Source organism: Podarcis liolepis (assembly GCF_965112155.1).
Source record: "Podarcis liolepis genome assembly, chromosome: 7".
NCBI classification, from domain to species: domain Eukaryota; kingdom Metazoa; phylum Chordata; class Lepidosauria; order Squamata; family Lacertidae; genus Podarcis; species Podarcis liolepis.
Genome location: NC_139561.1, coordinates 67,717,183 through 67,745,129, shown reverse-complemented (window position 1 = coordinate 67,745,129; position 27,947 = coordinate 67,717,183). Strand labels below are relative to the sequence as shown.

At 45.2% G+C, this 27,947-nt stretch overlaps 2 protein-coding genes across 7 annotated transcripts; both read left to right on the top strand.

The window, feature by feature from the left end:
• The first annotated feature begins 464 nt into the window (after positions 1–464).
• On the top strand, positions 465–15,950 carry LOC310710887 (digestive cysteine proteinase 2-like). Its single transcript, XM_083512186.1, has 11 exons — positions 465–560; positions 2,291–2,362; positions 3,895–3,987; positions 5,960–6,132; positions 7,655–7,895; positions 8,688–8,889; positions 9,012–9,205; positions 10,157–10,248; positions 11,618–11,779; positions 13,520–13,709; positions 15,133–15,950. Exons 1-11 carry the CDS (start codon positions 518–520, stop codon positions 15,318–15,320), a joined length of 1,650 nt encoding a protein of 549 aa, XP_083368312.1. The 5' UTR covers positions 465–517; the 3' UTR covers positions 15,321–15,950.
• A 700-nt stretch (positions 15,951–16,650) lies between these two features.
• On the top strand, positions 16,651–27,640 carry LOC310710906 (veficolin-1-like). Of its 6 annotated transcripts, none has more exons than XM_083512218.1 (8): positions 16,651–16,845; positions 18,727–18,867; positions 20,027–20,080; positions 21,945–21,989; positions 23,098–23,231; positions 25,154–25,283; positions 25,563–25,697; positions 26,308–27,640. In XM_083512218.1, exons 1-8 carry the CDS (start codon positions 16,746–16,748, stop codon positions 26,553–26,555), a joined length of 987 nt encoding a protein of 328 aa, XP_083368344.1. In that variant the 5' UTR covers positions 16,651–16,745; the 3' UTR covers positions 26,556–27,640. The 6 variants fall into 6 exon arrangements, with proteins under 6 accessions (XP_083368344.1, XP_083368348.1, XP_083368343.1 ...); XM_083512222.1 differs by having other exon boundaries at positions 16,664–16,845; positions 26,141–27,640; XM_083512217.1 differs by having other exon boundaries at positions 16,666–16,845; positions 23,095–23,231.
• The last annotated feature ends 307 nt before the right edge of the window (positions 27,641–27,947 follow it).

Here is a 27,947-nt window from a genome sequence, read left to right as displayed (position 1 = left end):
GGGCCTGTTTTAATGTTGCAATCTTATGAATCAGAGTATTTCCAATTACAGTATGGCCTGTTCCCAAAACTTCAGATAGCAGGGCCCAAATGGAGTGATGCTTTCCATACTGAATTCATTTGCCTGGTATAGGTTGCTGATGCCCGCCTACCAGACTGAGCTATGGGGACCACCTCTCCTTCTCCATGCTGTTGAAAGAAGTTCAAGGGCTTTGGACTCATATACTACCGCATGTCATCCTAGCTCCAGCATCCAGATAAATTGCTTTGATCACCACCCACCATCACATCAAACAAGCCACAGCCTAGCAGCTTGATTTGCCATTTCCTTATTGGGAGCTGTATAAATAGCCAATAGGAACTGGTGCTTTCTCCAGTGCCATTCAGAAATTCTGCAGGGTTTCTCACCTCACCCTTTGGGAGGGCCAGGCTTCAACTATTGGCTAATTGGCCGCTGCTTAATAAGGCAGCTCCTTGTTAAAGTGGCTCTGAGAAGGAGCATGTGTGGCTGAGCAGCAATGGGGATGCTGCTGATCTTCCTCGTGTGGGCTGCTTTTCTTGGTAAGTTTGACTGTTTTGTTTTTTAGGCAGCTACGTTATTTTATTTTACCCTTCTGGGATATTAGGGCTAGAGGGATCTACATAAGAACCTAGCAGATATAAGATTAATAATAACACGGATGAATCTAGCTGGAGGAGATGGAAAGATATGCCAATTTCGGTGCTCTCTCTTTCTCTCATTTTTTAAAACTTCTATTCAATATTCCACATTTCTGCCATGTTTGTTGGGTGTTCGTTTATTGAAATCCTCATGAAAATTTATCAGTGTTCTAGTGCTAATTTTTCCTAATAAATACATTTTATTAGGCAGCAGCTGCACTTTGGAATTCCCTGCCTATTGAGATCCAGCAGGCACCTTCTCTGTACTCTTCTTCAGCATCTGCTAAAAATATTCTTGTTTAGACAGTCTGCTCAGATGCTTAGGAAGTTAAGGTTTTTTTATCGGTTTTAGTATTTTAACTGTTTTAAAATACTGTTGCAGACAAAGGATCTTTCCTGTGTTAATTATACCCAGGTGGTTCCTTTAAAGTTAAGTGTTCTTTTACATTGAATTCATTGCATAATGATGATTATTAGCAAAAATCTTGGAGAGGGTATGGAGCAACTTCCCAAAGAGGAAAGGGTTTAATGTTTGGGGTGGAGAGAGGAGAGTTGGGGATGGACATATAAAATTATGCATGGTGTGGCAAAAGCAAACGGCAAGAGGTAGCGAAATGTAGTGGTTAGAAATTTGGACTAGGGCCTCTCAGAGCAAGATTTGGATCCCTGCTCAACTTACCTCACTGTGTTGCTGGGAGCATAAAATGAGAAGGAGCTGAACCACATATTCCACTTTGAATTTGTTGGAGGAAAGGTGGGATATAGCCGTTATAATAAACAAATAAATTGAGAGGTATCTGTCTCTCGTTATACTAAATACCAGAATCATCCAAGGAAGTTGAATGGTGGGATATTCTTTTTTTTTTTTGTCTTCTAAGTTTTTTATTTATACTTTTCAAGTTTCTACATTTCATTAGTTTTACAATCAATGTAACATTTCGAAATTTAACTTCCTTCCCCTCTTTCTGCGGTTCCTTAAATTTATTTTTCAATAACTTCGGCATATCCAAATTCATTTAATAGTGGGAGATTCAGGACAGCCAAAAAGGAACACAGATCATAATTAAACTATGGAATTAGCTATCTTAAGGTGCGGTGATGGCCAAGAAATGGGATGGCTTTAAAAGGTGATGAGACAAATGCATGGAGCCTAAGGCTATTAGCGGCTGCTAGCCCTGATGGCTGTGGACTATCGCCAATGCCTGAGGTGAAATGTCTCTGAATACCACTTTATGGGGAACATGAGTCTGATACTGATCCTGCACTCATATGCTGCTTGTGGGCTTCCCATAAGCATTTGTTGGCTTAGGGGCCAAAGCAACATTATTATTTTTTTGAGGAGGCGGGGTCCCCTCACTGTCCAGAGGGCAGCCCTCTGGCTCCTCGCAAGTCACATGCACAATGTCAGGATGTCAAGTTGGGGCCCCTCAGTCCTCCTGAGAAACTGGTGCCTCTGCTGGTTGGCCACACTGAAAACAGGATACTGCTCCTGGTTGGGGCTTTGGTCTGATCCAGCCAGCCTCTTCTTATATTCTTCTGACGCACTGAACACAATTTCCTTTGTGGGCAAGTGGCATTCTCTACATTAACCAAATCTGACCTAATCCATTTGTCTTTGTTTTGCATTTCAGTGGTTGACTGCACACCTCCACACAAACGTCTGCAGGTGCTTCCCAGGTTTGGGGGTGCCTATCATATAACAGGTAACAAACTTCTTCACTGCCCTTGGATGCTTCAGGGGGAAATCCTTTGTAGAGACTAGGCAGAGATGAGAGACCTGTGTTGGGGGGCACAGTATGCAACACTTCAGGTGATAATGGAAAGGGATAATTTATTGGTCTTCTCTACACCTCTCCCCTCCCAATTTCTAAAGCAGAGATGGGAAGCCAATGGCATTCCAGATATTGTTGGACTCTTAACTCCCATCACCCTTGACCCCTGGCCATGCTGGCTGGAGCTGGAGTCCAGCAACATCTGGAGGGCCACAGGTTCCCCATCCCTGTTTTAAAGAACTGCATCTTCCCATTTGAGAGGTATGCTCACTAGAAGCAGGGCAGAAGATGATCTTCTCCTTAATTTCTGTATTAAAAATGGTTTGTGGCGACAGGAAGCACAGAGCTGGTTTCTGATTAAAGCTTATGCTGACGGATTGCATTAATTAATTGAAGCTTGCAGCCCCAAATGTGGAGAGCGGTGTCCTCAGAATAGGACCATCTGGCAGCATAGAGGCACACCTGGAGAATTTGCAGGCTTAGTGCAAACACAGAAACAAATAAATCTCAAAGCAAGTTGGAACAAAAAGGGCTCTCTTGGGCATCAGTGAAATTACCTTTCGGAAAAATAAGCAGCCATCTATCAGTCACTGCCTTTGTGCATTAATTCATTACTTTAACTTTTTATCAGCCTTCTGTTCTTTCTAGGTATGATTTGCCAACTGACAGATGTCCACTGGAATAATGTTTATCTCTTTGTATTGCACTCCTTTTCTTCAATCTTATGTAAATGCAGCTCGCTTGGAGCTAGATTATTTGTGATAAGTACAATGCCCATATCTCAGAGATGCCTCGTTACGGAGGGGGCTCTGGGTGCAGGGGGCGTTTCCTTCCATTTTTATTGCAAGGCTGGGGAACCTCTGGCCCTCCAGATGTTACTACACTACAACTCCCATCACCCCTCACTATTGCTCATGTAATAGCCAACCATCTCTGGAGAGTCACTGGTTCCCTACCCTTGGTGTCAGGAGCCGGAGTCAAGGGCAGGTTAGCAATGAAACACCCAGTGTCTGTGAAGTTAACTCTTTATTCAAAGGGCAGGCCTAGTGATCACAGCAACTCTTCCCAGTAGGTCTTGCCCCCAATGAGGCAGTTGCAAGGACTAAAGGTCCCCGCCTTCCCACTGCTCCCTAAGGCCCTTCCCCAGCAACTTGAGGCTCCTTCATCTTGTCTCTCTTTGCTCTGCCCTCTTCATTCCTTTCCATGTTCTGGGAGACAAGGAAGGAGGGGAGCAGGAGGGGGAGATTCCCTGGCTTCCTCAGCAGCCTGCCCCCACTCCTCTCCAACCTCTGATTCTGGACTGCTGTCTGCCACAGACTCTTCCTGCTCACTAAACACTGTTACCTCTTCAGCTACAGACTCCTCCTCCCAGTCTGCTCCCTCTCCACCCTCTGACCACACATCATCATCATCATCCCTTCTTTACTCTGGCTAAGCAGCTGTTGCCATTTGGCTTCCTCCAGGGATCCTGAAACTGCCTTATGCTGAAATAGAAGAGCCCTTCGAAGCCTGGTTCAATGAGACGGAGGGGAAAAGCCGTATCCAGTATTATCACGGTAAGAGACGTCTGGTATTGCCAAGAAGGTGGTTGGAAGCCCAGTGAAAACATCTGTTTCATTTCTCCCATGAACATAACCATCTGGATTGGGAACAGTTTTAGATGCCTTACACCAGGTCACATTATTTCTCTCTTAAGCCTCATAATGTTTACTCCAGGGATGGTGGATGAGCCCTCCAGACGTCGCTGGACCACAACTCTGATCATCCTTCCCATCCAAGCTGGGGCTGATGGGAGTTGGAGTCCAATAACATCTGGAGGACCACAGGACCCCCACAATAGACCTACTGTCTCTGACTGGCAGCAGCTCTCCAGCGTCTCACGCGGAAGTAGTTCCCATTGCCTGCTTTAATACGATGAAAATGATGGCTTGTATCCAAAGAAGCACTTAAGTCTATGTACACATTATACCTTTAAAAAATAGTCAAGGTACATTCCTTCTCTCAAAGATACCAATAGAGTCCCAATGACAACTGGGGTCCGCTGGTTCTCCACCCCTGAGTTATATAAACACAAGATAGGAATAATAGCAGAAACCTGGAACGTGCTCCTTAAGCCTCTCCAGAGACTGTCCCAAGGGGAAGATAGTGCTGTGAAGGGGCTATCCCTCTCTTCAAAGTCAGAGGTGGCCATTGAGACCTGTTCTATGTTGCTGGAGGTCAGGGTTGGATTCAGATTTCAGATGGGCCAAGAGCAACATGCTCTTTCATATATTTGTAGGAGAGGTTACTTGGGTTGGTGGCAGGTGGCAAACAGCAGCACAGCCAGCGCAGAGCAGCTGTTTAAATTTCTCACAATGCCCTGGAGCATTCTGGGAAGTTTAAAATGGTGGCTACAAGTTATCCAGCATATGGGGCACAGGGTAAGCAGCAGGGCAGTATCACCTCAGACTTAGATGTTTGTTTCTTTGTCATATTTATTTATATATAGCAATTGTACACAGCTTTTCCTCCCATAGGAGCCCAGGGCTGGTGTATGGTACATTTGCCCCACAAAAAAAGAAAATCAAATCCCTGCAAGTAAAATAAAAACAAAGACTTGGGACATTTGGGAGGAAAAGAAATGTAGGCCCAGACCACACCCTGTGTGCAAATTTTTAACTTGTATGGGGTTTTATTTTGTGGAATGGATATGGGAAGATTCACACACACACACACGCAGCCTGGAATGGCATAATCCATTTTGCTACCTCGCTCTGCTGCATCTGTAGACCAGGACAGAGTTTTAAAGACTGCGGTTTTGTGTGTGTGTCGAAACGTTTATCTATAACAGTTGCCCTTGGTACTTTCTCTGGAATAAGAGTAGCCCACTGCATCCTTTTTATTTCTGAATCATGAATAAAGCTGCTGCAGGCTTTCCCCCAGACCTGATTCCTGTCATCTCTGAAATAAATAATCCACCCAGCTGAGGTTGAAGAGCAGACCTCAGATTTATGCCGCATTTGTTGTAAAGGGATATTGTTTCCCAATATGGTGGGCTGGAAATTCTAATGGGGTTGGGGAGCCTGTGGGCTTCAAATTGCTGTTGGACTTGAGCTCCCATTAGCCCCAGCCAGAGTGGTCAATGGACAGGGATGGTGGAAGTTGTAGTCCAACAACATCTGGAGGGCCACACTTCTTTGATCTAATGCATGGGTAGGCAAACTAAGGCCTGGGGCCAGATCCAGCCCAATCGCCTTCTAAATCTGGCCCACAGACGGTCTGGGAATCGGCATGTTTTTACATGTGTCCTTTATTTAAAATGCATCTCTGGGTTATTTGTGGGGCATAGGAATTTGTTCATTTTTTTTTTCAAAATAAAGTCCGGCCCCCCACAAGGCCTGAGGCACAGTGGACAGGCCCCCTGCTGAAAAAGCTTGCTGACCCCTGATCTAATGAAATTAGAATTAGAAGCAGATATTGGAGATATTGCAGATATTGGAGATATTGCAGATATTGGTGTAATGAATGCTTCTTTCCTTGCTCCTCCAGGCCAGGTGATCACTTACCAGTTTAGCTTTGTAAAACCTTTTGGGGCCAGCTTCAAGGTAACTCCAGAAACCACAGAAACAGAGGCCAACATTAAGGAGTGCTTCCAGATCAATGGAACATTGGAGAAACCCATTAGGCCTCAAAGTGTCTTTCCTAACCTATCTGAATTCCAGGTGAGTCCCTCAAGCTCCTGCTTCCAATAATCTCAGTTCAGACATCACACCAAACTGTGCATTATGCTAACCATAGTTATAAGCTCATGCCATGGTTTGAGTTTCCAGACATACGGCAAGTCAACTATGCTTTAGAGTTCCTGATCTGCTTTTCTGTCCCATGCACTCAGTTTTGTCTGTTCACCCCGTCTCCACGGTGCAACAACTCTTGAAGCAAAGCAAAATGGTTTGCCAGTGGACTATGAATTCAGACATAATAATAAACAACGGTCAGCCCAAAAGGTGGCTTGGCTTGCAAACCTGAGGTTTGATATCCTGATTCGGAAACCCCTCATAAACTACACTTCGAAAACTGGTATGGTTTTAGACATAACACTATACCGTGGTTTGATGTTGTGCCTGAATGCAGCCAATATTTTTTGAAGTGCATGTTGAGGATTTCGAAAGCTGGATTTCAGTGTTGGAAGCTTTATGCGCTGTAACTAACCAAGTAACCTAATTTCTTTGACATGAAGAGCTCAGCCAGCAGTAGCCTTGCTCTTGAACAGAGTCTGGTTCTGGTGTGCTTTACTCTGTCTTAACTTAAGCTGCAGTATTTTATGCCAGCTTCCCATATAGAGACTTGCTCCTTACACCCTTAGAGTAGGGGCGGGCATTTGTTTTTCCTGTTAAGCCTTCATTTCTTCAGGGGCAATCTATTGGGAACTGCATTCTGGTGGAGGGTGGGGCCATAGCAAAAGTGGGCAGGTCACCTCTGCTTTCTCACTTTCTGGCTCCCTCCTCACCATACATTTAAACAGTATCATATAACTTTGAACAGTTCCCCCCCCCCAAAAAAAAATAATCCTGGGAACGTTGGTTGAGGGTGCTGAGAGTTGTTGGGAGATTCCTATTCCCCTCACAGTTCTGCAATTCCCCAAGTGGTGTAACAACTTATTCTTTTTCCCAGGAAGCTCTAGTTAAGAGTGCTGTGGGGGGGCAGGGGCAGAGAGAGAATTGTGGTGAAAAACTAGGGAATGTGTGGGTGACCTTTGGCCCTCCAAATGCTACTGAACTACAGCTTCCACAGTCCTCAGTGACTGACCATGCTTACTGGGGCCGGTGGGCAGGACCAGCCCACCAATGAGGTGAGGTGAGGTAGTCAGCCTAAGTGGTAGATCTGGCCTCATCTGCTTCCATTTGCTTTCTCCTCCTCCTCCTCCTCCTATGTGTCCTGCCACCTCCTTTGCCACTACCATGGCCTCTGTGCCTGGCAGTTGTGGAGGAGGAGGAGGCTGGACACAGAGGAAGTATTTATGGTGACAAGGGGGCACAATTTCTGTTTTGCCTGAAGTGCCAAAACATCCTGGGCTGACATTGCTGATGGAAGTTACAGTTCAGAACATCTGGAGGGCCAAGGGTTCTCCATGCCTATTTCAAAAGCTCTTGTTTGCTGCACATCAGTGGTATTTTCTAACCTGCCCTTCCCAGCCTCTCACTGAGAATCTTACTCTTTCCTGCTCTCTCGCACTCCAAACTCCAGACTGTTCTGCAGGAAGACTACAACGGACAGCCCTGCACAGTCCTGGAGAGTACGTCATATTGGGGCAAGAAGAAGAACATCTACAGGTTCTGGGTTGCAGATGCTTCCCCTGAGCCTGTCCCAGTGCACTATGAGATGAGGGGCTTCAACACTCTCCTGGGCTCCCACTACGACAAGTATGAGATAGACTACACCAGCTTTTCCCGCAGATTCCCCTCTGATGTCTTTGATCTCCCTGGTGGTATGTTCAGTGCAGAGCTGTCCTCTTGCATAGAGAACCTCCTGTTTCTCCTTCTCCTCACCTGCAAGGGTGCATGTTGCAGCTGTGGTAATGTCTAGCGCAGGGATAACCAATGTTGTGCCTTTCAGATACTGGGGACTCCAACTCCTATCATCCCTGACCGCTAGCCGTGCTGGCTGGGCCTGATGGGAGTTGGAGTCCAATGATAACCTGAGAGCACCATTTTGTCTAATGCCACTATATATATATATATATATATATATATATATATATATATATATATTGTTGTTATATTTATCTCCTGCCCTTCATCAGCAGGTTCCAGGGTGGCATACAACAATTTAAAATTCCAATTAAATATGTCAAAATGAATTACAGTCACAGGGTGTGTCCTTTAAATGCACATCTCGGGTGTCATCTCAACTTGCCAGCTAACCATGGAGAAGCTATGCCTGTTGAATCTCTGCCTGCTCTGGATTCTATTAAAGGCACTGAGATTCTGTCAGGAAAAACAGCAATATTAGTTTCAGCCCCAAGTACCAAGTACGGTTGCCAACTTCCAGACAGCAGTGATGTGGTAGCATTAAAGAAACACCACAGGGCAAACTAAATTGGAATAAATCTGCTGCTATTGTGCTGTTGTTGTGTAAAGAAAATCTTGCAGACTACAGCCACAATAAAATACCAGTCTGGACTGCAGCCCAAAGCAAGCAAATAAGAATTGAAGGGGAATAATCTGTATCTTATTTTGACTTTTGGTCATGGCAGTCACTTCTGCTTTCTGCCTCATAGGTATAAAATGCACACATTGGCCAGGTGTAGGACCGGAGCATAGGATCTTGGCCAATCCCATGCAAGAATTTGTTGGGGGAGCCGGGGAAGTAGGCCAAGACCACGAGCATCTATTCCATCACTACAAGGGGAAATTCAGAAAGACCTACAAGAGTGAGGAGGAGATGGAGCACAGGAAGCACAACTTCATCCACAACATGAGGTACACAAAATGTGGATGAAAAAATTGTACAGTTGGAAACTGATAATTTGCAGCTGGAAAATGGGAAAGAGGGAAATCAGATATGCCAGGCATGTGTGCTTTTCATTATTATTGTTTTCCAGATACGTCCACTCCAAGAACAGGGCCAACCTCTCCTACAAACTGGCTGTGAACCACTTGGCCGATCATACACCAGAGGAGATGGCGGTGATGAGGGGGAGGCTAAAGACCGATGAACCCAACCAGGGCTGGCCCTTCCCTGCCCAAAGCTATGACAACCTCACCCTGCCAGAGAGTCTGGATTGGCGGCTTTATGGTGATCATAAAGCCCTCGTTTTGGAATTTAAATTTGGAAAGAATGCTTATAGTAACAGTTCAAGGGGGGGGGGAGTCCAAACTGAAATAGGACATCTGCAAAATTTAATTGCAAAGAATTATCCAATTCAACACTAGGTAAGTAACATTCCCTGTGAAAACCCACTCTTTAAAGCTGAATCAGAGCAAACGTCAATTTGGGTTTTCCATGGATTGACGTTTGCTCTGATTGAGCTTTAAAGGGTGAGTTTTCACAGGGAAAGCTATGGAGGAAAATAAAGGGTGCTCAGACATGGAGCTTTAAATGGTGGGTGTGCCTGGAAAGGGCAGGGGAAAGGTTATTATGGATAAGCCCTGAGTGCAATTTTATCCTCTCTATTTGTCCCGTTTATTCCCACACTGCCCCCCTAAATCTGTCCTTTTGGGGGTTCCCCCCCAAACCTTTAGAGCAGATCTGGTGGGGGGAGGACGAAGCACTTATGAGTGCTGCCCTGAATACAAGCCGAAATGTATACAAGATTAAATAGAACTCAAGTGTATATTTCAAAAGGATTTCACTAAAGTGAAAAAGAAAAGGGAGGGGAAGACAGGACTCTACAATATATCGAAAGCTTTTGAAAGTAAATTAAATAATAATTTAACTAACCTAAACAAACCTGACTTCAAAACAGCATAAAACTGAAATATATTTTAATTAACCCTACTTTTTTCTCTCCCCCTCCCCCCTATAGTCAATAATAGGAAGTAGTGAGTGTGGGGCAAGGTGGTGGGAAGTTTGGTATGGTGGAAATATGCCAGTGGAGCCAATCCTGTGCTCCTGTGCGTGGATTTGCACCATGCCAACTTCATGCCGCAGCGACTTGGGCTTTAAAAAAATAATAATAATGACAGTGTGGTTGAGATCTGTTTCTCTGTCATTTTTGTCCCCATTTCTCTCTGCCTACCAATGAAGGTGCTGTGACCCCAGTCAAAGACCAGGCTGTGTGTGGTTCCTGTTGGAGTTTTGCTACAACAGGAACACTGGAAGGCGCCCTCTTTCTCAAGGTGAGAACATGGGAGCTTGACTGTGTCTTGAAGCTTCCTTGATTCCTCAGAGCCCTGCACAGCATCTACTTAAAGAACATGGCCTCGCTTCCCCCAAAGAATCCTAGAACTGTAGTTGGCTAAGGGTTCTAGGAATTGTAGCCCTGTGTGGGATAAACTAGAGTTAAACATTATTATTGAATGAATGAATGAATGAATGAATGAATGAATTTATATACTGCCCTATTTCCGGGGGTCTCAGGGCGGTTCACAGAAGAAAATCAAGATATAAAACAACAAAATACATAATAAGAATGAAAACAACAACCCAACAGCCCCCCCTCCAGCACATTTTAAAAGGGCATAGGATGTAAATCAGATCAACCAAAGGCCTGGTTAAAAAGGAACATTTTTGCCCAGCACCTAAAAGTGTATAATGAAGGTGCCAGGTGAACTTCCCTGGGGAGAGCATTCCACAGATGGGGAGCCACTGCAGAGAAGGCCCATTCTCGTGTTGCCACCCTCTGAATCTCCACTTGGTATAGATGTCACTGAAATTGTGAACCTGTTCTGGGACCATACCTCTTCATCCTGGGAAGTATAGTTTAAGGGTCCTGAGGGTTGTTAGGACATTCCTATTCCTCTCACAGCGTGGCAATTCCCAGAGCTCTCTTGGAAGAGTGGTTGATTTTTAAACTACTCTGGGAACTGTAGTTCCTTGAGGGCAATAGGTGGCACTTAACAACTCCCAGCTCCCTTAACAAGCCAAAGTTCCCAGGATTCTTTGGGGGACGCCGTGACTGCTTAAAGTTGTATGATACCGCTTTACATGTATAGTGCAGAATGAGACCTTAGACGTTTTGGTCCCTGGCTTTTCATGCCATCAGGCTGCAGAGTGGGAGACCAGAAGGGCTATACCTCAGCCGAGAGACCCACTGCCTTGGGCATTCCACAGCTGGCCATTGTAACTTTAAAAGCTGCCACCTATGTATGTTTGGTTTCCCCCTCTTCCACACCATTCCCTTTTTCTTTGCATGTCATCTCTTTTAGATTTCAGTCCTGAGGGCATGATCTGTCATAATATTGACTTGTAAGCTGTTCTGGAAACCATTTTGGCGAAAAAGTAGAGTAAAAGAAAAATGCCGTAATGGAGGGCTCCCCCAAACTTCCACTGGTCCCATGCCTGGGGTCCAAGCAGTTTTCTGTTTGCCCCACTGGTTTCCTGGGGAATATCTGCTCTTTAGGGGCAAACATCAATTTGTGGGGAAACCCGGTGGACACTTGCTCTGTTTGAGTGGTAAAGATCTGGTTTCCCCGGGGGAAAGTGGTGGGACACGGGGGAATTCTGGATGAGTCCTAACTAACTAAATATCCCATCTTTTCCGTACAGACTGGAGTGCTCACTCCACTGTCACAGCAAGTCTTAATCGATTGTTCCTGGGGCTTTGGAAACCATGCCTGTGATGGGGGCGAGGAACGGCATGCCTACGAGTGGATTATGAAGCATGGCGGGATTGCCAGCACAGAGTCCTATGGGCCGTACCAGGGTCAGGTGAGTGCAGAATGTCCACCTGGAGCAACCAGAGGGTGGCATTCCTCTTGGGCAAAGTTCCAGGAGCCACATGCATTACCTTTACATAGCCATGCAAAGGCCAGAGGTTTCTATGCATCCTCCATCTAGGCAAGCAGAAGGCATCATCAGTTTGATGACACATTCCAGCAGAGCAAAAGCACCTGAGCTTAGAGCATGTCCAGGGAGAGTCCCAGGGGCCAGGCAGAAAGGAACGGGGGCCACATTTGCCCCCCACCCTGAGATTCCCTACCCTTACAATAGTGATGCCCACTGCTTCCTTCTTAAATGCTATTGCATTTGAGATAATTTGAAGAGGGGACAGTGGGCTGCTGTCATCAACATCTTTGATCCCTTTAGAAAAAGGAATGTCTCAATAAGACAAATATGTGAATCATCCAGGTATACTCATCAGAGAGGCAGGGCTGGTTGTGGTTCTCGGCTGGGTGGGCTTGCCAGTGCATAGGGTGAAAAATTGCCCTCAGGAGTATGGGAATGTTCAAGGAGGCAGGAGAGGATATATTGTTTAATTATATCCTTCCCAACTTGTGTTAACAAAGTTCTATAATTTAGCAGAGTAACATTCCCCTTTTTAAACTTGTACAGCAGATACGTCTCTTCCAGGCTTGTATAAGCCTCTAAAATACTTTTCTTGGAAAATTCCCCTTTATTCCCTCATAAAAAGCTTAGACACAACAGTCCTGTATAAAAATTATAAAAGAGTTTACTCACACACATTCTGTTCACAGATGGATCCCAGAAGGCAAACTTGGGTTACAAAATATATACACCTGGAATCTATCCCATAAGGAGATAGTTCCTTTGTCCTCTCTTGGTTAGAAGCTAGAAGCCAAGAGAGCATCTCAGGCTGATAAGATGTTGCTTCTTCGACGAATGGAGTCAGAGAGAGATGTGGCTGCCTCCCCTGTGCTGTTTTGTTACCTGCCACGCCCACCTCTGTTCACATGTAGAGGAAGTCTGTCCCAGCCCAGGAGGAAACAGGAAGTTCCGACTGGCTGGTCCAGACATCCGCTTTTATGTCCACTCTAGGAATGTTGTATTTGACTGCTCTGTGTTTCATATCCCACAAGGAGTTACTAGGAATCAGCATTCTTTAAGTTACCCAAAACTGCTCACCAAGGCTTTATTGAAGGATACAAAGCAACAATGCAGCTTCAGAGGGCAGGGCAATTTTTCACCAGGACCACAGCAAGGGAGGAAAGAGTTAAATTCCCTGCTCTGCATTTGTTGCAATCCAGGCCAGTCGCCTCCCCTACCCATCAGCTGCTACTTGCATGTTAAGAATACAAGAGGAGCCCTGTGGAATCAGACCAAAAGCAAATCTAGTCCAGCATCCTCTTTCCTAGAGTTTCCAACCGGGCTCCTGTAGGAAGCCCACAAAACAGGGCAGGAGAACAATAGCTCCCTGCAAGATATAAATGATGAATGCAGATGTGCACCGTTTGGCTCTTAGATTCCAGCGCCCCATATACTTCCAAGCATATTTTTGTGTTCATAAGGGCTAGAACATGGACGATAAGGTTCTCAGGAAGCTGAATGCTGCAACCTGTGACGGCGTTCTGCACAAACAGCTCGTCGTGTACCTTGCACAAATTGCAGCCCAAAAGCAGGGAGTGCGCACAGAGTCACAAGCTTGTATCTGAGTCTGGAATAGCTTTCTTGCAGTGAAACTGGGGTGTGTGTCTGCTTTCCCTTTGCCAGAATGGCTACTGCCACTACAACCAATCCAAGCTGATTGCAACTCTCTCTGGCTATGTCCATGTGGCCTCTGAAAACTCCACTGCCCTGAAGGCTGCTCTTTACAAGCATGGCCCTGTGGCAGTGAACATTGACGCCTCCCACAAGTCCTTTGCCTTCTACTCCAGCGGCATCTACTATGAGCCAAACTGCGGTGAGTCTAATGTCACTCCTTAGTTCAAAGCCTCTATGGTGGGATGGGAATTTTATGGATGTGTCAACTTTATAGGCAGGGGTCACAATGGAAATTCTCTTGCACCACTAGTCACCATTTAAGGCACAGATGGGGAGCCTGTGGCCCTCCAGGTGTCATTGGACTCCAGCTCCTGCCAGCGTGGTCAATGGTGGGGGATGAAAAGGGTTGTAGTCCAACAACATCTGCAGAGCCATAGGGTCATACCTGCTATGGTGCTTAGAGCTGTCAGGTCAGGAGCATCCCAGACCCTGAGACTTCAGAACCCAATTCTGAGATCAGGAGTGGCTCCTGGTGATGTCATGGAGATGGGACTTGGTGATATCACAGGGCGGGCCCTGGTGATTCTTCCTCTGCACTCCTCCTTGCCACTAAGCCCTGGAGATGGAGGTTAATTGGGACAGGGGAGGAGGGAGCTGTGGATGGCAGACTCCTAGAGAGTCCATGCAGTCATTTGCAGCTGACTTCTGCTGGGCTGAAGCTTACAAGCTGCACGCATAGTCTTCTTAATAAAAAATATTTTTTAAAGGCACTCTTGCCCACCTAAAGAGTCAAGCCCTCTCCCCAGTACCTGGACTGGGGCAGGCAAACATGGAGACTTCCGGTCAGCTCTGGAGGTCTGTCAGCATAAAATCAACAATAAAATGTTCTCCTTAAAAACAAGTACAAAATGCATCACAAATCAATCATTAGATCAACTTAGTGCATTAACATAGCTGGATCACCCATCAGGAAAAGTCTGGGTGAACAGATTAGTTTTAAGCGGGTGCTTAAATGCCAATACTGTAGGTAGGTGCTTGCCTGGTGTTCACTAGAAGTGCATTCCAGAGGGCAGATTTTACCACACTAAAAGCCCTGGAAGAGGGAGGGAATAATCTGTCAATCTTGGTTCTCTCAGTTTTGCATTTTTTTCCCCAATCTTAAATTTAGTTGGTCACTTTTTGCAGCAATATGAGATTTTATTTTTTTAATCCTTATGAAAATTCATTGTTATTAATATTATTCTTATATATTTATACTCAACATTTCCCCCTGGCTCAGTTGGCATTTTTGTGCACATTTATCCTAATAAAAACAGTTTTATATGCAGTTTTGACTAATGCACACATTTCTGCAAGCAACCTTCCCTAATATATGCATTTTAAAAAAAACAACACTGGTTGCTTGGAGAACTGCTTTTCAGAATTCCAATAAGTGCAAATTTTGAAGGACATCTGCATTTCAAATCACATAATAATTCAGAAAGCGCAAATTTGATAGATTTGGTTTTAAATGCATACTTCTCTGATTTCTCCTCCACCCCTGTTCTTAGTGCACACAAGGAAAGCTTGGGGAACTGTGGCACTAGGTGGTGAATTGATTCCTGGTCCCTCTTTTCTTCTAGGAAACAAGAGCATGGAGTTAGACCATGCGGTCCTAGCTGTGGGATATGGGGACCTCGAAGGGGAGAGCTACTGGCTCATCAAGAACTCTTGGTCCACATATTGGGGCAATGATGGCTACATCCTCATGTCGATGAAGGACAACAACTGTGGGGTGGCAACAGCTCCCACCTACCCAGTCCTGGCCTAAGGGGGAAACACTGGCAAGAAGGATCAAGGATCACACCAGTCAACGTACAACAGCCCTTATCTGAAGCGACCTCTTCTGAACCACATGTTGTCGAAACACCTAATCTAGAAATTGGGAACCTAGGTTTGGGTGGTGATCATGCCACAACACATTCCTCTAAGTCTGATCAAAGTCCTGAACTGGAAGACATTTGTTCACTGACACAGTTCTGCATCTCTATGGCTGCATACACACCATACATTTAAAACGCATTTAAAGCACATTCCACCTCTACTAAATCCTGGGAACTGTGATTTCCCCTCACAGAGCTATAGTTCCCTTCACTCTTAACGAACTACAACTCCAAGGTTTCTTGAGCAAGGAGGTGGAAAGAAATGTGCTTCAAATGTGTATGCAGCCATAATTTAAGACTTCAGTCTGGTTCCTGTATTTTTTTAAACATATCTCTCCATATTTACTGATTAGTGTAACCCACACTGTTCAATACTACACCAAACCATATTGCTGTAACAGTCTTTTGACATGCTTCCTTTCTCCCCCCAATCACTGAGCGGCAAGGATATTTGGGGGGGGGTATATTTGACCATATATAACTCGGCATGTGAATAAATTATGCACAGCAGACAAGCATTCATGGCTAGGCTGGAATTATTTACTCTCCTGATGCCTCCTAAGATATTAACAGAGTGCATATAAAAATACACAACTTGTTTAGTGAAATTGAAACATCACAGATGTTTCCTATTGTTGTTCAAACATACACATTTCTCTGCAGGACTACACTCAGGAGAAGCTGCTCCTGTCTGCCTATAACAAAAGCCAGCTCTGCATAGTACTGATTGGCTAGAACCAGAGAAGTCAAGAATTCATCTCTTTCCCACACACACAGCTGCCTTCCTGTCGGTTGTGATACTTCATTTCAAAAACTTGGTTTATTAAGTATATGTGTTTCTTCTTAAGATCTATCTAACTTAATTTATACATGGCATTTTGAAATGAAAAATAGCCTTTTGAGACAGCCCATATAGCAGCTCCAGATGCAGTTCTTGGGAAATTCCCTAGAGGAAATTCTGAAATACCCTTTTGATTTATCAAAAAAGCATGACTTTGGCAGAGAGAAAGCAGAAAACAGACATTTCCTGTGGGAATTTTGCTGATAAGAGAGTATTTCACAAGTAAGTGTTTTTAAAGCTATAAGGGTTTCCTTGGAGGGTCCTCAAGTGGTGCAAATTTGCCAACTTACACTTAGTTTGTCCATTGTGATAGGCAGACCCAAGAACACTGATTGATTACGCAACTGGGAGGACTTTGGTATTCTCCGCCTCGTTCCGCCTGCTTGCGCAATGGAAGGCATTTAAGGGACAAAGCAGTCCTAGCTTTAAAAAGTGGCTGGATGAGCACCGGAGGCGGCTGCCAAAGGACAAGATGGCAACCTGGATGAGCCTTTTCTTAACTCAGTTGACCTTCATTGCTGCATCTATAAAGGGCGGCTTGGCAGAGGACCCAGAAACTAGCTGCTGTGCACGTGAGTGTGACTTGGGAGGGGGCAAGAGGTGTTTGTAGAAATGGCCAATGCTCAGCTCTAGCCCTCATCAGGCTCTTCTGTGATGACAGAAGCTGCCTTAAACCAAGGCAGACCATTGGTCCATCTAGCTCAGTCTTGTTTTCAAAGATGCTCTATGGGGGTTCAGGCAGGGAGTCTCTCCTAGCCCCACCTGGAGATGCTGGAGACTGAACCTGGGACCTTTTGCATGCAAAGCAGGTGCTGTCCCACTGAGCTACATTCTTTCCTTAGCTGATTTATCTGAGGACTGGCAACGGGGTGATTTCCATCCCCATCAGGCTCTCTGTATAGACAGCAGTGTGTGTGTGTGTGTGTGTGTGTGTGTGTGTGTGTGTGCGCGCACACACAGCACTGCCAAAATGAGTGAGAGAAAGGAAAGAAACTTTGCTTGGTGGTGGATGGATCAGATTCTTGAGCTGGGGGTTAGCTACCCCTTTACCTCTCCGGAGTGAATAGCCAGCAACCAGTCTTGCTAACATGGTTCAGAATCCTTGTCTCCAGAGCATCTTTAATTCCATTGTTTTGCATGGGCACAGCCTTGATGCTAGAATGCTGCAGGCGGAGGTCTGGCACATCCTTAATTGCCCTGGGTGGGGCTAACAAAGATGCGCTGGCTCTGCTCAGTGATTCACCAGGATCTACCCACTGGGCATATCTAGAAGTGTCCCTAATTTCATCTGTCACACACTGAAGGGTATGATCTCAACAAGGCTTGTTTGACATGTCAGAGTCCATTTACAGTGGCTTCGCCGAAATTAAAAACAACAGTGTCTGTCAATTGCTCTGTAGCTGAGGCAGTAGTGTTGTGGTCAGCTGACAAGCTTTTGGGATGGAATTGATGAGCCCTCATAAATAAAAATTATATTATTACCTGTACTTCACCCTGAGATCCTAGGTTGGGTTGCTACAATTTAAAACACAGCATAGAATCAGAGAATTGTAGGGGTGGAATTCCAAAACCCAGAATGCACAAACAGATAATTCCAGGATATTGTGTCTGAAAGATACCAACACAGTAAACACAGTGTTTTTTTTGAAAAGCAAGTTACCCCAAAAATGAAATCATTAAAAGAGGTTGGATCCTGAAAATATGCTTCTCCCATGTGAAAGTTGCTTTTCTAGCATTCCCCCAAAGCTGTGTAGTGAATACAACTCTGTGGGGAGAGAGTTCTACAACTTGGGGGCTGTGACAGCTTTTGAGGGCGGTGGAACAAGCAAGAGGGGACCCTCTGCTGATTTTAAACACCCAGGGAGGTCTGTAGTGAAGAAGGCGGTCTTTCAGGTATTTGTGGCCTGATTCGTTTAGGGCTTTAAACGCTCGGTCCCTGCTCCTGCCAACCTAGCTAACACCTTGCATTGGTCCTGTGAAACAAAAGCATCTAGCCCGAAACTGAATTTCAGTGCATAGGTACAGCCAGGGACACCTGCACCTGAATAACAAAGAGATGCTGTATTAGGCAACACCCCCCCACCTTTCCTGCTTTGCACCTTCCTTGAGAGCTTTGGCCTGGCTGAAAAGTGTACTTCAAGATAAGTACCCATTGGCCTGAATCAAGAGGGATCTGTGAGCATGTGTACAAAGTAGCTACCCTACAAAGGTACAATTCGCATTCATTGCTCTGCCCACCCCTGAAATGTGGCCCCTAACAGGTTAACTTGAAGGGAAAGTGGCTCTCAAGTTGTGCTGGAGTGTAGGGGCAGCTCTGACCTTGAATGGCTCCTGATCTTGAATGCACAGCATCCTGCTGGGAAACAGAAAACTTTGCCTTGTGACTGTCAAGTTCTCAGAAAGCTGTGGCCCTAGAACCGTGTTTGAATCATTGCATCATTTTTGTTTTCCAGAGCTAAAAGGGATGTCTGAGTGTGGGCCAGACAAGAAATTCTTTTTCCAAGGCCAGCCTGGGACTCCCGGGATCCCTGGCATACCGGGAACAATTGGATCACCTGGAGCTAAGGGAGATCCTGGCCCTCTGGGGCCCCCTGGTAAGAGGACCCCATCAATATCCAGGTGGAGAAGGCCACTCGCCCTTGCATGTCCCAGTTGAAGTGTTGCTGCTGTTGTCTGCATTTCTATCCCACCTCTTTCTCCAAGGTGCTAAAGGTGGCATCCCTGTTTCTCCCCCACCTCATTTAATCCCCACATTAACCTTGTGAAATAAATTAGGCTGAGAGGCACTGAATTGCCCCCAAGGTCACCCAGTGGGCATGGTGAAATGGGGATTTGAACTCTGGTCACCCGGGTTCTAGATTGGCACTCCAACCACTAAACCTCACAGATGTAGAACCAGCTGGACTCTTCTGTTGTTTATGCTTAGCACAGTCACCATCAAAAGTAGCACCCTCAAAAGATGGGAAACACCAGTTAGACTACCCCTTCTTCTGTAGCGATAATTTCCCCTTTCCAGAATTTCTTGCTTCAAAATGAACTCAGAAGAGCTCATTTACCCTCCTCGGTCCGATCTCAGTGTGGAGTTGTTGGGTGGCCAATGCTGTGCCCTCCTGATCTTGTTTGACTCCCAACTCTGATATGCAGGGAGATAATGCATCTCTGCTGGGAGGGGATTCCAACAGTTAGGGAGCCGTGACTGAGAAGGCCCTGCTATGAGTCACTGTGACACGAGCCGTAGTTAAAGGTGGAACCAGTTTGGTTTTTTTCTGGGGGTACACAGGGGTGCCCATACCCCTAAACATTTTGTGAATCTAAGTTTGGCCTCATTGAGGAGCAGTATTTCAATAGGAGTAGGAAAATGAAAGTACCCCTAAACATTTTTTTTAAGAAAACAGCACTGGGTGGAACTATTGGCAGGGCAGATCTCAAAACTAGGACTGGTATATTCCTGGGAGAGGCACTACTTCAAGTATGCTGGCCCCAAATTAATCTAGGGCTTTTTCATTCCTGGTGGTCTTTATACGAGCTACTATTTAAGAACTGATGTCTGAGTTTGCTTTCCACCACCCTCTTCCTTCCTCCTCCTGTTTTCCTTTTGTGTCGCCTCTTTTGGGATGTGAGCTGAGCCTGTGAGCAGAGACTGCCTTGTTTTAGCTGATTGTGCGAAAGCTGCTCTGGGAGACTTTTCAACTGAAGAGCCGGTTAAAAATGCTTCACTTAAATACATACATAAAACCCTTCTCTTTCATTCAGGTGAGAAGGGCTCCCCTGGAGAGCATGGAAAAGCTGGACCCAAAGGAGACAAAGGTACAAGAGGCATTTCTTCTAACTCTGTGGACCAAACTAGATAGGATGGTTGGCCCTGGTTTGTTTTTTCTTTTCAAAATTGGTGGTGGTTGTGTATGTGCGCGCCCTTGATTAGGACTGCAGCACAAGGTGGAGAGGGGTTTAACCCTTCCCCATAACCATGGTTCTAGTCTGCATTGTAGGGGTCCTGGACTTGCTGTTTTTTTCTTTGGTATCCATGGGAATTTCCCTCCCCATGCAGACAGCAAGAACAGGGGGAGAGATCCAGATCAGGACTGTCAAGGGGTTCAAGAACCTTGACAGAACCTGAGAAGAGCCTGTCGGGAAGAGCCTGCCAATGGCCCATCTAGTCCAGCACCCTGTTCTCTCAGTGGCCACCAAGGTGCTTGTGGGGAACCCAGTGGTTTCTGGGAACTGCCATTCAAAAGCATCACTGCTTCTAAAGTGATGGACTGGCTAAGTTATCATCAGCTCAATGCTAGGTTTAAGATAGATAACAAAACAGAGTTTTGCAGACCAGCGAACACAATTCGAAAGGGATTTATTAGGTTCCAAGGTTAAAAAATTTTCTAAAATGTACAAATTATTACTTGAATGGGAGACAAAGGAGGAGTTGGTCAAGTCATCTATGATTAGTTGGGCTAGGGATGTGGGACACAATATTAATTTAAACTTATGGGAACATCTATGGACAAACAACTTGAAATTTCCGTCATGCTATACTTTAAAGGAAAACAATCTAAAGATGGTTCACAGGTGGTACTTGGCACCAAATAGGTTGGCAAAGATGCTTAAATCACAGTGATAAATGCTGGAAGTGTAAAAAACACAAAAAACAGTAGGGACAAGTTACCACATGTGGTGGCCTTACAGTGTGATTAAAGAATCCTGGGAAACAATTTATAACGAGCTCAAAAAAATGTTTACACGATCCTTCCCTTCCTCCTGGGCATAACAACATCTGAAGCCCCAAAGAACCAAATGAGTCTGTTGCCATATGCTACCATTGCTGCTCTGATTTTACTGGCACAAAAGTGGAAAACGGACGCAGTGCCAACAAAAGATGAGTGGCATCACAAATTGTTGGAGTTGGTGGCTATTCTACAAATAGAATAAGAAATAGAGATAACAAAAAACTTAAGAAGAATGGAAGTTAAATATAGAATATATGAAAAATCATTATAACAAGATAGTTAACCTAGCAGGGTGTGAGTAGTTATAGCAGCGTAAGTCATAACAAGAGGTAAAGAGAGGAAGAATGAAATATTTAGATGAACAAGAAGACGAGGTGGGGAAAGGATTAGAATTTGGCCAATCTTCTTTTAAAGCCTTCCAGCCCTGTGGTGGTCCCAATCTAAACTGTTCACAGCCCTGCAATTATTTACTAAAGAAAGTGGGTGCAGCAGGATCCACCAGCACACAAGGACCAATCACGTGCTGAACATCACATCTTGATTTTAAGATTCTTTTCACACGTGAACTTGTTTTTATATCTGGAACCGTTTTTAAATTGTTGTTATTGTTTGTGCTTTTGCTGTGAAATTGCTTTGAGATACCTTACGGGAAGCGATTCATAAATGGCAGTAAATAAATAAATGGGCTGGCATTTGCAGGTGACACTAAGCCAAACCATGGTTTAGCCAAACATGTGAACGTGTTGTTTCTCAGGAGAAGATTGTACCTCCCTGCTCCTTTAAACTCAGTACAGCACAACAGCTAAGCCAAGGTCTGGCTTAGCATGTGGTCTGAAGCCAGGGTTGTGGTTAAACTCTTTCCTTTACTGCATTTGAAGTGAGTGCTAGCTACATGTGACCCTCACACAGACCTCACTAACCAAAGGCTGTTTGTTTTCCACCCCCTATAGGAGAAGCTTGTGCTTTGGACTGCGGAGGCAGCTCCCAGCAACAAGGTAGAGCCTTTCCTAATCCAAGCCATGCTTATGCCCTATCTGCACAATGCATTTAAAGCAGTATCACACCACCATAAGCAGAATCACCATTAATTGACAATAAAAAAGTATGTAAGGAAGGGCTTTTCTGCCCAAGACTCTGGGAAGCTTAATAGAAAATACTGGGCTGTAGGAACAAATAGTCAGACCTGGGATAAGGCAGCTTCCTACATTCCTAATTTGTGCACAGGCCATAATTAATAACACCTGCTTTGCATGTGGAAAGTCCCAAGTTCAGTCCCTGGCATCTCCAGGTAAGCCTGGAAAAGACTCTTTTTCCAGAAAAGAACATATGCTAGTCACTGTACGTAGATCAGCCTCCAACAACCTGGTGCCTTTCAAATGTTTTCACTACTGCTCCTGTCATCTCTGATCATACATATGCCATGGTGGCAGAGGCTGATGGAAGTTGGTCCATCTGGTGTGGGCACCAGGTTGGAGATGGGTGATGTAGAAAATACCGTATTTTTTGCTCTATAAGACTCACTTTTTCCCTCCTAAAAAGTAAGGGGAAATGTGTGTGCGTCTTATGGAGCGAATGCAGGCTGCGCAACTATCCCAGGAGCCAGAACAGCAAGAGGGATCGCTGCTTTCGCTGCGCAGCGATCCCTCTTGCTGTTCTGGCTTCTGGGATTCAGAATATTTTTTTCTTGTTTTCCTCCTCCAAAAACTAGGTGCGTCTTATGGTCTGGTGCGTCTTATAGAGCGAAAAATACGGTACTAAACTACATGGACCAATGGTTCGATTTGCTTCAAAGAATTCTGGGCACTGTAGTTGGCCCCTTGCAGAGTAACAATTGCCAGCAGCCCTTAACAGAAGACAGTGCCCAGAATTATTTGAAGGAAATCATGTGCTTTGAATGTGCTGCAAGGTAGAGTGTGTACGCAGCCTAGGTGTGCATACACGCATGCCTACCCACACAATCCATATAGTGGCAATTAGCCTTTGAGATTACAAGATAGCAGCTATTCACATCTCTTCAGTGGGAGTTAAGCACAAGTCAGTGAGAGGCATCTGCTCATCAGATGGCTTGTCGACCTGACATAAATCTCCTTGTTTTTTGAGAAGGCCCAAGAGCCAAGAACTGCAAAGAGCTTCTAGACCAGGGCGAGACCCTAAGTGGGTGGTACACCATCTTCCCCACAGCTAAGAAAACACTGGCTGTCTTCTGCGACATGGAGACTGATGGAGGAGGTTGGCTGGTGAGTCTTGCTGCCCCTGTGCAACCTGCCTGATAGCTCTAAAACAGGCATCCCCAAACTCGGCTCTCCAGCTGTTTTGGGACAACTCCCATCATCCCTAGCTAACAGTGGGAGTCAGTGTGGTGTAGTGGTTAAGAGAGGTGGACTCGTAATCTGGTGAACTGGGTTCGCGTCCCCGCTCCTCCACATGCAGCTGCTGGGTGACCTTGGGCTAGTCACACTTCTCTGAAGTCTCTCAGCCCCACTCACCTCACAGGGTGTTTGTTGTGGGGGAGGAAGGGAAAGGAGAATGTTAGCCGCTTTGAGACTCCTTCGGGTAGTGATAAAGCGGGATATCAAAACCAAACTCCTCTTCTTCTTCTTCTTCTTCTTCTTCTTCTTCTTCTTCTAATAGGACCTGTGGTCAAGGATGATGGGAATTGTAGTCCCAAAACAGCTGGTGGGCCGAGTTTGGGGGTGCCTGCTCTAAAACAAGCCCTTCAAATGTTGCTGGACTACAAATATAACGAAATATAGTCATCAACGAACATAACGAAAGTAGTCATCAACAATAAATAGAGCATCTTGATGTACACAAATTGAAACAATCTCCACATAAACCATAAGATCTAAAAAACAAAGATACAAAATATATCAAAAACAGCAACAAACCCCCCACAACAACCCCCCTAAACAATATCTCAGCCCAAGAGTCTGTTCTTAGCTTTTTGAAGCTGGAGTCAGTCAGAGCCCCACTCTTCCAGGCCAAGTGGAAAAGGTCTTCTAGGACTCACAACCAAGGTGGGTCCTGACTGTTGGCTACGTTGGCTGGGGCTGATGGGACTTGGAGTCCAACAACACCTGGAAGGCCACAGATGCCCCATCCCTGCTCTAGAAAGAAGACTGTGGCCATGGTGCTCACACTGTGCCTGAGAAATCTATGTCACTTCCATTGGGCACCTAGAACAATTCTGGCAATAGATGCTTGTTAAACATGAACAGCAGTAAAACTGTATGGCATCTCACTATACTGAATACAATAAGATGGGTCACTGGGGATTAAATTGGTCTTCTTTCATCACTGGCCAAAAAGATGTTACAGAAAAAGCTGGGGTTTTTGTTGGTACAGTGGTACCTCGGGTTAAGTACTTAATTCGTTCCAGAGGTCCATTCTTAACCTGAAACTGTTCTTAACCTGAAGCACCACTTTAGCTAATGGGGCCTCCCACTGCCGCTGCGCCGCTGCCACACAATTTCTGTTCCCATCCTGAAGCAAAGTTCTTAACCCAAGGTACTATTTCTGGGTTAGCGGAGTCTGTAACCTGAAGCGTATGTAACCCGAGGTACCACTGTATTGTTATTGTAGTTAAGGGTTGAGTGATTCTGGAGATTAAGCCCATTCCTGTCACGAATGAAGGTCACCAATAGCTGCCCTCCTCCATGTGCATCTACCTTACACTACATAGGAGGTCTAAAGAGATATTCCTGGATGGAACTCAAATTCCAAACAGTGAGAAGCTCTAGGGTGGGAACAGGAAATCTCCAGCCCAGGGACCATCGCACATCCCATTCACTGCCTAAGGTGAAATATGAATGTGCCACCATGTCCCTCCCCCTTACCTGAAAAGCTGAAGAGACAAGATCTCTCCTGAAAGCAGCACTACGGCTTCCACCACCAAGGCGGCTGCTTCACCTTGCCTCTTTGCCAGGCTGCCTCTACTCTAGCCTGAAGGCCAAATGTGGCCTTCCATGCCTCTCCATTTGGCACTCAGAACTGTCCTCGAGCCACACCTACCCACCAGCACTAATAACAATACAAAATGAACACCTGAGGCAGAGACCTTTTCATCCATCTAGAAAGGCTTGTAAAAGAAAGAAAAAAGGCTTCATTTGTTTCTGAAAAGTATGGTTTCAAGAGAAAGCTTGGCCTGTCATCTTCCCAGGTGTTCCAGAGGAGACAGGATGGATCAGTAGATTTCTACCGTGGCTGGGAGTCCTACAAGAGGGGATTTGGGAACCAAGCATCTGAGTTCTGGCTGGGCAATGACAACATCCATGTTCTCACTAGTTCGGGTAAGGCAGTTTTTGTGTTTCCAGTTGATGACTGGAGTATAGAACTCATGTGCCCTAGCATCTCCTGTGAGAACCCATATTTACCAAAAGGCTCCCTTTTGCTACAGGTATTCCTGTCCTCTCTCGACTGACAACCCTATCCGGGTGCTTCCAGACTGACTATGGGGTGGGATTCAATCACATCCTAGCAAATTCGGGTTGCATAATAATAGATGATTGGGAGGGCTTGTGCAACAAACCCACTTCATGCTTCCAGTGACTTTTTGTGTTTCTGATTAGGGACACACCAACTGAGGGTTGATGCTGAGGACTTTGCCAAAGTCAAAACTTTTGCCCTGTATACAAGCTTCAAAGTCCTGAGTGAAAATGACAACTACACATTGACCCTGGGCTCTTACTCCAGTGGTGACATGGGTGAGTTACTGGGAGAACCACACTGGGTCTACTCAGCTAGTAAAATGGGCAAGTTCTTTCATCAATGGACAAACATCTATCATGTTTATGCAAATTATTTTGACATAGATACCATATTCCACAACAGTTTATCCTTCAGTCCTGTGTAAGACTATATCAAAGCTATTGGTTCTACTTCCGACCCATGTCTCAGTAGTTTTGTGTATATAATCAGAGTCTCTTTCACTCCCTCTTAATAATGAGCTCAGCAAATGTGGATCGAAGAGAGCATGACCGGTTTGGTCGCACGGGGCACAGAGCTTTTGGGGCAGTGCAGCAGGCACCATAACTATGAAGTCCAATGGAAGGCAAGAGGTGTAGGGAGTGGATTTTGGTGCCTTGGAATGTTTAAAAATGGAAAACTGAGGAGAGGTTGCATTGGCCTGTTACAATTTATTTTACAGTCTCCCAGAGGGAGGCTTGGCTGGCTACCTGGGACCCCAAAATAGAAGCACTCATGTTACAGAATTAGGATGTACTGCAACAATTTGTTGCAGATCCCACCTGTGCCTTGTATAAAAAAGAAGCCTTCCTTATGTATGCCAAGTAAATTTACATTCCACCTCCCCAGGAGATTCTCTATCTGTGCACGACAACATGCCATTTTCAACGCGGGACAAAGATAATGACAACAGTGTCTCCAGCTGTGCAGAAGTCTACACGGGTGCATGGTGGTATGGGGATTGTCATCATTCTAACCTCAATGGGCTCTATCTCAAAGGCGAACACAGCTCTTATGCCAATGGCATCAACTGGGCTGCTGGGAAGGGTTATCATTACTCTTATAAATATGTGGACATGAAAATAAGACCAGAGTAGGTAGTGAAGAAAAGGTCTAGTGTGGGCTGGGTGCTTTACAGCAGAGGGCCTGGGCACTACTTCAGCTTCAATCTCTTGTGCATTCTCCAGTTTTAACCCGTGAGGCAGCCTGAATTAGGAGACATCTCCACAAAGGTGACACCTGACTTATCCTCCTTGCCCCAGTCTTGATCCAATAAGTTTATCAGTAAGGACTAGGGGAGCAGGCACCTTCTGTAGCCTTAAGTCAGGGATAGGGAAGGTGTGACTCTCCAGATGTGGTTGGGATTCCAAACTCCCTCCTATCAGCCTCAGCCAGCAGTCAAGGATGGTGGTTGTAGTCTAGTGACAGCTGGAGGGCCATAGTTTCCTCATCCCAGTCCTGTCAAACAATCTTTAACTGCAAACAAGCACACATAGTCCTACTTTATATTAGATCCTGAATCTACCCCTTCTGCAGAACCGCCCTTCCTCATGCATCTAATAGCTGATGTAGGTGGAAGATTTGGATACAAGAACTTGATTTAAAGTAGGCCACGTTATTGAGGATCTTGGTACAAGAAACTATACGGATTGTGGTCAATGCATTAATGGCTATTTCTGCTAACTCATAGCAGGATAGCCTGAGGTAGAACCGGTATAGTTGTGTGCTCACACAGATATTTTTTAAGTCTTAATAAGGTCCTATCTCCTATGTTTCTTCACCACTTAACAAAACCAAACTTAAAAGCCATGACTTCATATGGAAAATGAGACATAGAGTCATACCTCTGTATTGCAACCAGCCTTTATCTAGATATCCCCTACATCCCTAGGCAGAATAGGAGCTGCCTTCAAGAGCTTTTACAGGCTCAACCCTGTCAGGGCATGGTCCACAAACAATAAATGCTGACTATTTGGCAATTCAGAATGTATATCGCTTCTTAGGTTTGACTTTTGGCTGGAGAATGCCTTAGAATTTTTGCAGCTAGCTTGACAGAAGCAGTTATGGGGACAGCTGTTGCTTTCGGGGACTGTTGTAGCTCTTAATTATTAATATTATTTGTATGAGTATGTTGGCCTGCTCAACCTGTACATGAAAAACAAATAAACAGATTTTAAACAGACATGGTAAAATCTCTAGAACTCTCTTTTCAAGGATGATGATTCTTTAGACTGCCCTTGGAATTTAAAGGAGTATAAAATACTATAACCATTCCCTACCCTGTACCATACCTGACCCTATAAAAATATGTCTCCTACATTTAGGAGGAGAGGGTGTGGTGGCCTTATATAATTTTGTGAGAAAATATTGGTCACAAATCTTGGTGGGCGGGGGGAGCATGGCATTTGACGCAAAATTAGCCATTGGTAGTTTGGATTTCCATTAACATCCACATACGCAACATACCCTGTAGGAAACACCAGAAGTAA

Coding starts and splice junctions, on each gene's coding strand:
- LOC310710887 (XM_083512186.1), top strand. CDS start 518: ATGGGGATGCTGCTGATCTTCCTCGTGTGGGCTGCTTTTCTTG. Junction 3,988..5,959: donor CCGTATCCAGTATTATCACG/GTAAGAGACGTC, acceptor TTGCTCCTCCAG/GCCAGGTGATCACTTACCAG. Junction 13,710..15,132: donor CTACTATGAGCCAAACTGCG/GTGAGTCTAATG, acceptor CTTTTCTTCTAG/GAAACAAGAGCATGGAGTTA.
- LOC310710906 (XM_083512217.1), top strand. CDS start 16,746: ATGGCAACCTGGATGAGCCTTTTCTTAACTCAGTTGACCTTCATTGCT. Junction 20,081..21,944: donor TGGACCCAAAGGAGACAAAG/GTACAAGAGGCA, acceptor CACCCCCTATAG/GAGAAGCTTGTGCTTTGGAC. Junction 23,232..25,153: donor CTGATGGAGGAGGTTGGCTG/GTGAGTCTTGCT, acceptor TCATCTTCCCAG/GTGTTCCAGAGGAGACAGGA.